General features: G+C 41.0%; 1 protein-coding gene across 1 annotated transcript in view; it reads right to left on the reverse strand.

Moving 5' to 3' along the window:
• col27a1b (collagen, type XXVII, alpha 1b) overlaps positions 1–13,529 on the reverse strand; it is a 72,021-nt gene that overhangs the window by 33,473 nt on the left and 25,019 nt on the right. The window contains exons 8-13 of the mRNA XM_030104266.1: positions 10,864–10,908; positions 7,324–7,377; positions 6,206–6,250; positions 5,549–5,602; positions 4,208–4,252; positions 1,528–1,581 (exon numbers count right to left, since the gene is read on the reverse strand). Of these exons, the coding sequence (XP_029960126.1) occupies positions 1,528–1,581; positions 4,208–4,252; positions 5,549–5,602; positions 6,206–6,250; positions 7,324–7,377; positions 10,864–10,908 (297 nt within the window). The remainder of the gene's footprint in view (positions 1–1,527; positions 1,582–4,207; positions 4,253–5,548; positions 5,603–6,205; positions 6,251–7,323; positions 7,378–10,863; positions 10,909–13,529) is intronic.

Consider the following 13,529-nt stretch of genomic DNA (forward strand, 5'->3'; position numbering starts at 1 on the left):
CCAGCGCGGCCTTCCTGTCGCCTCCTCACTTTCTGCGAGCGAAAGGAGATGAATTCAGCCAAATGGAACATCCCTCCTTCCCCACGGAGGGAGAGGAAATGAAGCCTGGAGGAGACTCCTGGAGGTCAGCCAATCACAGTCTCGCGCTGACCCTGTCAATCACGGGCGGAGCGGCTCGGAGGGGAAAAAGTGGAAAGTGCTGACGCTGCCCTCAAATCAGTATGGATTATGATGGGTGAGTGAGTTACTAAATAACTGCATGGATCTGGCTCGCTGTCAGAAACAGTGAGCCAGGAGCAAACAAAAATCTGAAATCAAACAATAGGAAAGCTGATTTCAGCTCTGGTTCTCTGCACAGTTCTGTTTTCTTATGGGAGGCACAATTCACACATTTCTGTTAGCAGTGTTATATTGTTACGGTTTGATCTACAGATGCAAGCTTATCTGTTTTCCAACTGTAAACTAACTAATCATGCAAAATGTTGCAGAGTTTGAAGAATAATCACTAAAGAATTTATTGAAAAACGACCAAAATACAAACTTGAAGTTTGAAAATTTCTACCAATTAGACGTTCTGAAGGAATTTGAAAGGTTGATTTGGGACATTTTAAAATCGCAAAAGCATAGAAAACCAACCCCATTATTTATAACAGGATCTGTTGAGAAATGCAAATGTTTCAATGGTTATGTCTTGATTTAATGTGTTATTTGCATCAAAGGTTGTGAAATACCCCAAACTGGTCTGCTGTCATTTGTTTTATGAGTATTTAGATATTGTGTCAAACTTGAAGCAGTAATTCAACATTTTCATGTATTCTGTGACTGAAATTAATGTTAGATAGAAACAGGAAGTGATTGAATCGGACACCAGTAAAGCGCCAATATGTACTTTAATTCAAATGAAGATAAAGTGATAATTGTTGTAAAAGTTTTTAAGCAGCTAAATCAGCTGAATGTGAAGAAATCCACAATGGAGCAAGTGCTAGTGTAGACAAAAAAAAAAAAAAAAAAAAAAAAAAAAACCTGAACACTTCCTCTGGGTGAAACAATGATAATGTTTGAGGATTTTTCCCAATAATCTGCTTCAATCACTTAAAAGCTGCTAAGATGTCAGTATGTTGTTTATATCCTCTACTAGAATAAGAAACATAACACACTAGTCCTCGTCCAAAAAGGTTCATTGGTCTTCCAAGGTTCCGATTTGAAACATAAGACACTGTTAAGTCGAGCTGATAATATTTCCTGATTATAAATTAAAAGCAGGTTCTGGTGTGTTTGCTTCTACAAGCAACTGAATGACTCACTTTCAAATTAAAAAAGAAAGTCTAGTCTAGTTTTTTTGGGGAGCTTATTCCCAAGCCTTGAGTTTTGTGTTGTATAACCTCCCTAGTTAATTATAATAAGTCTAAAAATAACCAGTGCATTTGAATCTTCTGGGTAATGTTCTTGAATTCAGGGACACACTGCAGGAAATGCATTGTGGTAACAGTTGATAGGTCATGTTAGGATCCACATCCTTTCACTTACTGGGTTCCCATCAGGCCCGGGAGGTCCCCTCTCTCCAAAGTCACCAGGAAACCCCTGAGCACACAAACAAACAGGTTGGTTATGTAACCAGAGCCAGAACTCTGTCGATTCATTGAGTCTACATGCCCCAAATCCCCATTCTGAAGCTGAATTTATTCATACATTGCATGATTTTATAAGTGAAGTTATGACACCAAACACAAGGGAATCGATCAATTGTTTCCCAAAGTAGAAGTTTGCTGAGCAAAGCCAAGACAATCCTATCAAACAGACTCCCGGCAGGACATTCCTTGGCTGAATGTGCGTGCGTGTGTGTGTGTGTGTGTGTGTGCGCGCGCGCGCGGCAGCAGTGACTGTTCAGCAGCATGAGAACCAAACCCCCAGGACTCGCCTAAATGGCTGAATAAAGCTGCTTGGACTGGAAACTGCTGACTGCGCCTCATTTTCTGCTTGGCACTAGTAATTCCATTATGGAGGCAGAACAAGAGGCGCGATGCAGCCACGATGCCGCCGCGAGGCCACGCGTTCAGCGTGCGCCTGTCAGTACGCCAAGGTCAACACGTAACCCGCCGAACACCCCGACTCAGCACGCGCCATGATCCGGTAAAAGTTAATGAGTGAAATAAAGGAGGGATGTGTCTTGTTGCTTTTGTGCAAACAGGGAGGAAGAGACGGGACCGTGTGGCTGAAAGCTCCGCTCGAGCATTAAGCAAATGCAGATGAAGTAACAGGCGGTAATTGGCGCGACATGAAGCCTCCGGGAAACGTGGAAAAATGTGCTTCTTTCTAAAAATGTCAATGGTTGACTCTGACTGATCAGAAACACATGTGAGACTTGGTTACTATGCTGACAACAAGTTTAAGTTAAGTTGCTGAGAAGTTTTTTCACCGTATGATTGGTCCAGTGGAAGCTCTTCAAATGCCACACAGGCAGTGTGTGTGTGTGTGTGTGTGTGTGTGTGTGTGTGTGTGTGTGTCAGCGTATGTGCGTACATGCATAAGATATGTATGTGGACTGTGTAGTAAAGTTTGAGTGTCTGTTTATGCGAAAAGATTTTTATTTTTCCTTTACTTGGTGTGTTGATAACTCTTTCTTCTCTTTCAAGCATTTAAAGCTACTCCACCAGCAATGGACAATCAAATTCCAAGCAATAATTCAAATTAAAAGTGATGCTAACTCACAAACTATTTCATTTTAGGGTTATTTTTGTAAAATTTTTGGCTTAAAGCTGGGTTTCCTTTAGGGATCCATAGAAAATCAAAGGTATTGAAGAGTCTAAAATGATTGAAAAGTCACATTTAACTGTATATAAACCCTGCAACCACTGGAACTGTGGCAGATTTTGTGTATTTGTTATTTGTCTTTATTGGATTTGCGTCACATTAATGTATATTTTCATTTACATTATTTATACTTAAACCACCGGTTCCTATTTTATTTTGATTTGTTCTTAAGAATGAATTAGAGTATATTGGGAAATCACCTCCCACCATCAAAAGTTAGTGGTCAAATGTCCTGAAATGCAATTAGCCCGTCAGGAGAAAGCTTTTCAGTGGTTCAGACTGCTTCAGTGCAGAAAACATGAATCACACTCATTCCCACCGGATCAAACATGCCAAATCTTTCTGTTGTACGTCTGAGCTACACATCTTTCCTGCTGAGTCAGGACAAGAGAAAACGTCTTACACTGAGTAACTGACCGCACTCTTCCACCACAGAGGAAGAGAAATGGCTTCATCATGACTTGGCTGTTCAGAAGCACGCATATTGGAGCTTCAGTGACGTGTAGCACAGAGAGAGAACATCCAAAAATCATGCACAACCAGACAGAGGCTGACAAAATGTCTGATTTATATAGTGTGTGTGTGCAGCGTTAGTTAGGATGATGGGTAAATCACTTCCAGGTGCCATTGATGATAGACACTCCCAGTCTGTGGTGGAGACCCGGGAGACAAACCACACATCTTAATATCTTCCTCTAAAGTAGGGGTATCAAACGCATTTTAGTTCTGGGGCCTCATGCAGAACAATTTCATCTTTAGTGGGCGGAATCGTTAAAACAGTGCCATAATAACCTTCAAATTTAAATTTGAAGTTTTCCTTTGTGCGGTGCAAAATATGCATGGCAAAAATGTCTAGATTTTTGCAAAACCAAACAATTACTAGTGAAAATGATTACAATGTCAATAAAAACCAATTTTATGGGTGCTTCTTTAATGGCTGTCGCATCATGGATGATTTTACGGACTCTTACAAACCCAGATCTGAGCCTCTTGCAGGCCAGTTTTGGTTAAAGTTAATGAGAAAGATTCAAGGATTGATGGGTGAATATCACACTTCTTCAGAAGGAATGTGAGTGAAAGTTGTTTTAATTTGATCTGCTGACACATGAACATTTACTTTTCCACAGCAGTTCAGTTACACAAGTGCCTCAACTGAAAAAATGCGGCGATCCCCACAGTAAACGCTCGCACGGCTGTGCCAGAGAGTCCTTCCATATTTACGAGTGGTGCCTGGAGAGGCGTCACACTGAGCGGGAGTCTCTGTCAGACTAATGGTCATTTAATAGACTTTAAAGTAGCTGTACCACCGTCAGATCCCACAGTTCACAAACACTGTCACCGCCATGAGGCCACATCAACACGGTTGTCTGAGAAGTATGTTGAGAGAAAACTTTACCGGCCTACCCATCTTGCCCTTCTTGCCATGAACACCAGGGATTCCCTAGAAACAGGAAAAGAAAACAGAGCGAGAGATGAAATGAAGGCTTAAAAGGAGATAAAAGCACGCCACTTCAATACTTGGAAAGTATTAGATCATAAGTTTAAAGTCTTGAGCTGTGTGACATTGCGGAGCTTTCTAAACAACATAAAACAAAAATGGTGGATGGAATAAACACAGAGAAGACGTCTCACGACCACTGGGACAAACACCTTCATTATTCCAAGTTCATAACTCAGCTTGGCGTAAGAAGTTGACAACTCTATCTCAAAAGGTCCATTTAACAGCTGCTTTGTCAGCTAATTCACAAAGATCTTCTCTCTCAAGGCCATTTACAAGGTTTCAGACTCAACTTATCAACTTTTCAGGATAAGAAATTGTTTTTTTTTTTCTGTCAGAACATGATCAAACAGACAGTCTGAATGAGGATCCTTCAGAAGCACATCAAAGTAAATGCTTGATCAAGCTATTCTGTTTTTTTTTTTTTTGTTTTGTTTTTTTTTAAACTTGTATCTTTAATTTCAAGACTTTTTGGAAAGAATGAACGATTCACTGCAGTCTTTATCTATTAATGTAAATTGATAGGGATGCATCAATACGGGTATCAGTATCTGGGTCAATACTGTACAGCACACTCGGAAAAGTACCAGTACACTGGGGCCTTCAAGGCTGCTGGAGGTGTGTATAGCGTCGATGCAAAGGCTGTGTGGAGCTGTTTTGCAGGAATGCCTATTCTCTGCACATCGTTTGCATAGTTCTCATACCTGTTAAAAAGTAAGTACTACTGAAAGTAGTATTGATGCATCCCTTATGAAAAACTTAGTATGGACTTTTGAAAGCCTCATCACATTGACATTCAACCAATCTGTATTTCACAGTGGTATCGGTTGGCTAATCTGTTGGGTAAACTAATTGTGAATTTTCTACAGTTTAAAAGATTTAGGGATATTTGGCGAGGAGTCCCACAGAAAACTGGTGACGGCGTTTTGATCCACTGCAGGACATTACATGAAAATTTGAAAATCTGATGCTTGAAGATTTAGATTTCACATTCACACTTTAATATCATCCAGATGGGTTGTGGTGTTAAGTCGCATAAAACACAGTATGAGGCAGCTTGAACTACTTTAAGCTCCAAATAGTGATTTGCTGTCTGCCTCAAGTGTCTCATTACTCCAAGAGTGAAAATCTATCCCCTCCTTTTCAGTGTTTTTTTTTTTTTTTTTTTAATCATTTGGCCTACGCTCTGTCATAATGCAACCCAGCAGGCACTTCACCCTCACGGCCACTAATACTCACTCTCTCGCCATCAGGACCAGGAAAACCAAAAAGCCCAGGGATGCCAATATGACCCTGGAGAGATGAATAAAAGATGGGAAGGAGGAGCAGATGAGGCAAGGACAGATGAGAAGGCGGAGAGCAGACGGGTGGACACAATGAGACTGACGGGCGTTGAGAAGGACGGCAGCAACAGCAACATGAGAGTCTCAATAAAAATGATTCTGTTAGAGTGCGGCGAAGTTTTTATTACAGTGGAGGGGTCTCGAGGAGCCAAGCCTTGAGGCAAGTGTATATGCCCATGGACTGCATGGTGCTGGCTTCCACGATGTAGTCCAAGGGCACATACCTTCACATCAGGGATCTCTGGAGATCTGTGATCCAGACCTGCTCGGTGGAACAGGAAGAATAACAATGACATTAAACGGCGGCCTCACTGCGGAGCACAGCAATGCACTTTCAGCACGCTCAGCAAAACCATCTGTCATGACCATCAGTGGCGTTTATGACTCTGGGTTTTTAACGTACCCACATTGGTTAGATAATGAATTTCACAGGCGGAGAGGAAACATGGAACCACCAGAGGAAGCTCAAAGAGCGAGCAGGACAAGAAGATGAAACACGTAATAGAAGAAAGACACATTAAATAAAAGATAAAGGTTTTCTTCGTGTACTTACCCTGACTCCTTTTGGCCCAATTTTTCCTACAGGCCCAGGTAAACCCTAAACGCAACAGATGACAAAACATATTTCTATCGTTGCGAGCAGCAGTTAAACTGTCCCCAGACAGACTTTCACAAAATTTAATAATAAGCATCAGCTTCACACAAAATATGATCATATAAAGTTTTAATATGCATTGTGGGTGTTAATCTCTCCAGCTAATCCACCAGGTGCATAAAATCTTCCCCCTGCAACTGTAAAGAGCAGCTCTCCGCTCAGGAGGACTCCTCACAGCAAAGAGCGGCATCTCGACATAAACATGCAGTCTCAGTGACGCACGGCCCTCAGATGATAGGGGGAGCTCAAACCTCATTCATCACGCACTGCTAAGTGTGCTGAGATCAGAGATCTGACGTGGAGACAACACCGAGACATGAGCGTAACCTCTGCCTTCACTTAAGCATTATTTAGAAAGCGGAGGAACGCTCTCCAGGTTTCTCTTCCTGAGAATCACGGCGGTGCAGAAAGAGGGGCGAGGAGTGGAGCTCGGTTTGGAGGGACAGAGGAAACTTATTTGTACCATAGGACCTGTGGCATTAGTCACACTTTTATTACCTTTTCTCTCTTCGGGGTACAGCTCACCGAGGAAACCTTTTGTCATTTTATTTCCGCACAAGACCCGGGGCATCCGTCGCCCAAATTCCACCACAGGTGATACTCTTTACTTTGGCTGCAGGCTTTTTTTTTCTCCCTCTTTCATTCAGCTGGTAAAAACTTTTTATTTGGATTTACTAAATGAGTTTTTTAGGACTGCCACTGGCTTTTTTTTTTTTTTTTAACTACCATCCAGTATCTTTAAATGGGATTTTTTCCTAGAGACACAATTTTTTTTTTTTTTTTACAAGAAATGGGCATTCCTCTAAAGTCTCTGTTGCATTCATCACTCTGATAGAGAGTAAGAATTACATGTTAAAATTACATTTATTAGAAAGGCCTCAAATCGACCTGCAAAAAACTGAAATCACAATGCAGCGATGCTACACCATGTTCGTGTGTGTGTGTGTGTGTGTGTGTGTGTGTGTGTGTGTGTGTGGCCCTGTTCAACCAGCACTGCAACACTAGATTTACTGCACCTGCCTGCCAGGATAGCCTTTGGCCCCAGGGCTTCCATCATCTCCTTGATCTCCCTGCGGAGACAAAGACAGCACAGAAGTCAGCTCTGGAAAAGGGCACGAGACTAAATGTGGGGAAAGGAAGCAGGAGAGAGAGAAGGAAAAGCTTCTGATAAGCATGATTGGTTTCTGTTGCAGCTGCACTCAAAGCAATCAGGGAAACATAAGACAGCAATATTTTTATCAGTCATGAACAATATTTATATCTTACATAAGACAAAGAACATGATTGAATATAATATAACACATCTACAAGCAACATAAAATAACATGTAAAAACAATCTAACACACTTACAACATGTGTGAGTGTAAAACTACTGTGGGAACAGCTGCTCCTTAGTGCATTTACTCTCATCAATGCACAATATTATACATGAGTCACTGCTTCCTTGTGGCCAGATCAAACCAGAAGCATCCCTCTACATGTAGAGTGAAACAGGATTAGGTAACAAGAAATTACGCTGTACTGGAAGCCAACCGCACTCATTACGAACTACACTGCAGTTTACAGTTTCCTGGGAAAACCACAGAATTAATATGTTAAGACCTGAATAATGGTGTATCATTAAAACTAATCCTGAATCATCAGAGAAACGGGGGTCATGGCCATATCTGCTGTGAGTGAGGCAGTAATACAAGCAATAGGTATAATAGGAATACACAGTATTAGCGGTGAATTTGCCCTGAGCAGTAACTGAACCAGCATTAATTTTATGTTTACCTGCTTGGACAATATTTCCCAGTATAACAACTTTTTTAGTGAAAACATCATTACCAGCTATAATCCCACTACAAAAACTTCAAATTAAAAGTTTAATATTCGCGTCAGCAAAAAAAAAAAAAAAATTATAGCCATCATAAAAGTGTATTTTAAAGCAAACCAATACAAGTGCTCTGCTTCACACTGTAAAGGAGCATCTAATAAAGGGGACACAGAGCGCCAGCAATAAGTATTATACAAGAGTTTATGATTGCAAAATAAGCAAAATAATTCCGGCGAGGGAAATGCCGAGAAGACATTCCATCACGTTACCCACCTTTATTAAATGGCATGTTTAATCACTGGGATTAATTTAAAGGCACCTCCCGGAGTTTTCCATCACCAGCATTATAGAACAGTGAACTTGAGCAGCATAAAGGCGCTTAAACCTGCAGGAGTCACGTCACACACGCTCGTACCAACAGCAGTGGGCAGTGTTTGTGGAAAACGAATGAGAAATACAGAGGGGGAAATAAGCAAACCTTTGGGACAGCGTTTATATTTATATATGATGATAAAAGGACAATTCATTCACCACCAGGTGACATTTCTGGGAAAGATGGAAGAATCCAGTTGAAACATGTCAAAGGTGTGTTGCAGAAACTAATTTCTCTGAGGTGAAGAAAAGGCAAAATACTGACAAACAAAAGGCCTGACGAATGCAATTGAACTATTAGCTATTAGCTATTATTATAAGTGATCACTTAACTTAAATTGTCTGTCTATCAAGATGCTATTGACAATTTTTTCTGGGTGGAAATAAATAGTAAACACATTCTTTATCAAATAACATACAATTGGTACCTTCTTAAACTACCTGTGTTTTTTTTATACGAAAAAAATGTATCTAGAAACCACACAGTTGTCAGTACAGGAAAGGACCTGTTTAATGGAGGTTTATTTTATCAGAAGTGGCCATCATCATCATCATCATCATCATCATCATCATCATCATCATCATCATCATAAAGAGCTAAGCCAAAACACGACTGAGGCTATCAACTGAGGAAAATGTAAAACACTATCTTCATCCATCCATCCACCTCTATACCAAGCTTTCCAACTTTGGGTGGCAGGTAAGGGTAAATCTGTATCCCAGCTGATTAAGACTGAAGGCAGTGTACACACAGGACGACCACAGACAGACAGTCAGTCATACGCTCTCAAATCAACACGACCATGGAAACCAATTTGCCTTTGAACAAATGTTTTTGGACTCCAAGAAACCAGACCAGCCGGGGAAAAGCCATATACTCACAGGAAAAACACACAAACTCTATACAGAGAGCCCCCACAGCCCACCCTGAACTCCAACTGGGGACCATTTCAGTGTGATTGTGAGGTGACAGGGCCCACCACTGCTCCACTGCACTGCCATAAGACAGAAACCATCTGTGGTTAAAGAAAAAAAAAAAAACAACTTGTGGCAGTGATTTTTCTAGTTTGGCTTATGTCCCATTTACTGGCACTAAGGGGATTGGGGTGGGGGGGGGGGGTGGATGAGTTATACTGAGGTCAGCCAGCAGGAGGCAATCAAAACTTTCTGGTTCCACTTTATTGAGCGTTTTATGGTTTTCCCCATATATTTATACAGTGGGTATTGCAGGAAACAATTGTGTTTGCAGTAACTGAAGCATGTGTCCCACACAAGCATCTCCTTTATCTTTACCAGTTATCTTCAATGGATCAGAAATCAGCTGCACTGCCCGAAGTTACAGTTCCCAAAATAAATACCGCCAGAAATGACAGCAGGAATATTCTGCGTGTCCGACCATGTGCTCCCCGAGTTATTTTTCCACAGAAAGGGTGTGTATCCTCTCACGACAATACAAGAACTGAGACGGTTGTCTCTATTTTACGCTGTGACGAGGCACATTCCTCTCCCAGATATTGCACAGGACTTGGACTCAGATAGGAGGCCGAGGAAGAAGAAGAGGAATGACCTCGGGCGTTCAAACTATTTAGCCCACTTGCACCTCTGCCAAAAACCTCCGGCTGTTATCCAAGAGACTAACATCTCCCTGCTCTCTGCCTGCAGAGACTCCACGTATACTATGTTTTAATAATCAGATGTCTCTGTGTTAATATGTTCTCTTTGCCATCCCTGTCTCTTCTCCTGTAGCTATAATTGGGAATACATGTTGGAGCGTCCGTAGAGTCTGAGCTCTCCTGTTTGATAAATGAACACGCTGACACGCAGCTAATACGCTGCAGGCATCAGACAGACAGACAGAACACTTCTGCTTCTGAAGTCAACATGTTAACAGCTCCAACTGATGGAAAAAAGACACAGTTTGACGTGAACATGAGCAACGGCGTGTTATTCAGTCCAGTACTGAACAAATGTTAAAGGCACGTGAAGTGAAAGCATTTGGTGAAAGATTAAAATAAAGACTGAATTTAAAATCCTTGAAGGTTTTATAAAATATAAAGTAGCATGATGAGAGTGTTCAGCGCTCAGCATGAAGACCAGGGTTCACTTCAGGGTCATGGCCTGTGTGTTTGCATGTTATCCCATTGCCTGTATGTTTATATTGCTCCAGTTACACAATTTTTGAAATGAGAGCAGGTTTTCTTTTGAAACTTTGTGTAAATAAGGTCTGAAGCAACAATTGTTGCAATTGCGGTTTTAAATTTTTTGACAGGTGCCAATGTTTTTTTTTCTTCTATAGGATTTAGTCTGTTTTTGTGCCTTCCAATTACTGCAGTCATCATTCTGAAAGGAACCACAGCTACTCACAGGTTCTCCAGGAAGACCACGGGGACCAGGGTGACCTTTTTGTCCCTGTTGATGAAGAAAGAAGATTTTATGAGTTCAACATCAATCAGCCAACATGAAAATAACGTGATAAAATCTTTTTATTCGGATCACAAACACATCAACGAGAGAAAGTCATTATTTTGGTCTTGGAGGGAAAATTATTTAACGGTCAATGATCAAATTCAATTAAAAATTTTATCTTGGAGCAGGTTTATCGCTGTGTTTAAAAGCATCTCAGTCAACACTGCAGGGGACGAAATGACGGTGAAAGATTTTCCAATTGCTTTTGAGAGGAATTGACTGCGTTTTCCCTGCAAAAAGTTCAATAAAACAACCCAATAAAAACCTGGAAGACTTTGTTTAACAGGCTCCCCAGCAAAGGTAAACACAATAGCTGTGAAACTAATAGCACACTTATCAGCAGTGCTTGGTTGGTTAAGCCTGAATAAAGCACTTCTTTACGACTTCTACACAAGAACAATGTCGTTTTTATTTACTGCTGCACAGCTACTTGATTATTGCCACCGCTGCACACTGACAAAATAATTCAGAGGCATCTCGCATTAATTAAACCAGTAAACCAATTAAGCTGCAACACGTGGAACCCCAAAGGGTAATTAATGGTCACCTTCATGCCCTGTGATCCCAAATGAGCATGCCAGCTGGTTACAAAACATATTAATCTCTTCACAATCGAGGCCTATGCTCGCGAAGATAGAGTCATGTGAAGCCATCTCGGAGAGAAGAATAAGCCTGTCCCCTCAAGTGTGAAGCCATTAGCCACCAGCTGTTTCGGCCTGTCGGCGGCATGATGAGGAAACCGCAGGATGACAGAGGCTGCGAGAAATGAGTATCAGTGTAAACAAACAAGTCATCAACCAACACGTCCACACGAGACGCGCCCGTACCTGGAGCCAGCGGGCAGAATGGGAATCTCCTGAGGCAAACAACCTCCGACACGAGAGTCAGCGGTGATGCAACTTTAAAAAATACTCGGCTGATTTCACACAGGCTTCAGGGACAGTGAAATTAAAACAATTTTAACATGAATACTGTGATTGTCCTCTTCACTACTACTTCACTAAGTTTTATTGGATTATTATTGCATGAAGTAAATGACCTTTTTTCATGTTTTTCCAGAATGTTAACATTTCCTCTCAAAGCTTACTTTTTCTGCTCCATAATTTCCATTAAAGGGAAGATTCCACATACTCAGGTTCCAGGGTTTGTTACAGGTACACCAGTTTCTTTCCACAGTCAAAAACATGCAGAAGTAGTTAGCTGGTTTAAAGTGATATTGAAGGCAGATGGATGAAAATATTAACCGTTTTGATGATAATAACAAAAAATTGAATAAATTCTGCTTTGGAGGTCCTGTGCCATCTGGCACTGCCACATTCACACATCAATAATAACAGATCTTGGTGCAATGTTTCAGCAAGAAAGAAAACTATGAACCTTTATTAGAAATCCCTTTCAGCCACCATTCTTTCTGGTATTTTTGATTATTATTTCTTTGAAGAACATTCATTAAACCTCAAGGCATGCTTTAGATGTGACTGAAGAAAAAAAAATGATCCTGATTTAATTAAAAAATATTTTTATCTTGTTCAGGTTCATTAAAAACACATCTAATCAAATGTGAATCTCTCTTCATGTGATTGACTGTCTTTGCATCAAACCAAAACCCTTACTAGTGTTCTAATGATAATATTTCACTGGTATGGCCCATGATCACATTGGTGTGTAAGTGGATCCCGAACTAAAGTGAACTGAATATCTTTGAACTAAATCAAGAAAATATACCATAAACCATTTGAGGATTCAAAAAAATTATGGCAGAAATATCTCCCATTTTCAAACCAATAGGGTATAACTAAAGTCATCGGGACATGAGCGCTGCTCCTGAAACCATCAAAAAACATCAGTAAGCATTCATAGTTCATAGTTAATCTTCCCACCGATGTGAAAACCCAGTATTTTTATTTTATTTTTCTTCTCAAATCTAAATTTCTGTCACATCTTCAGCAGCTTTTGGAGGCAGACTGCAGCCAGATGCCGCTCGGTGGGCCTCGGCGACTCTCTCAGACACTGTTACAGTCCGCTTCTGCATAACTCCCCACTGTTTATCTGTTTATTTGCAGACAGGCCGCATTGTGCTGCGGGTTGGGAAATATTGATAGGCATTTTTGGGGACTGGATTAATCCGTTGCAGAGACCAATGCAACACAGTCACAAAGGGACAAAAGAGCTGGCGAGCCAATGCTGCTGATTACAGTAAGGAAAAGATCCGCCCTGGAGGCGCTGACGTGTGTTTCTGTGTGTGTGTGATGGTGTAAGTTATGAAAAAAAAAAGTTGGATAACTGTCTGTTTTGCAAATCTATTGTGTGACACAAAAGATGGCAAAGGATTTCATTCCCTTTTAGGCCCCCCTCTCTCTTTGTGAAGAGCAAAGAGTTTTAATTAGTGTAACTCACACCAGATCGTCCCCGCAGCCAAACGACTGACTGGAGCGGCAGCATTACGTCCCCACCAGGCGGACAGAAAATACATTGTTCTTTATACTAAAACCTTTTCCTGCCTGGCAACAATCAAACTTCTCCTTTGGACAAATCACACTCAGCATGTAAAGGCAGGAAAATGT

Source organism: Salarias fasciatus, chromosome 12 (assembly GCF_902148845.1).
Source record: "Salarias fasciatus chromosome 12, fSalaFa1.1, whole genome shotgun sequence".
Lineage (NCBI taxonomy): Eukaryota > Metazoa > Chordata > Actinopteri > Blenniiformes > Blenniidae > Salarias > Salarias fasciatus.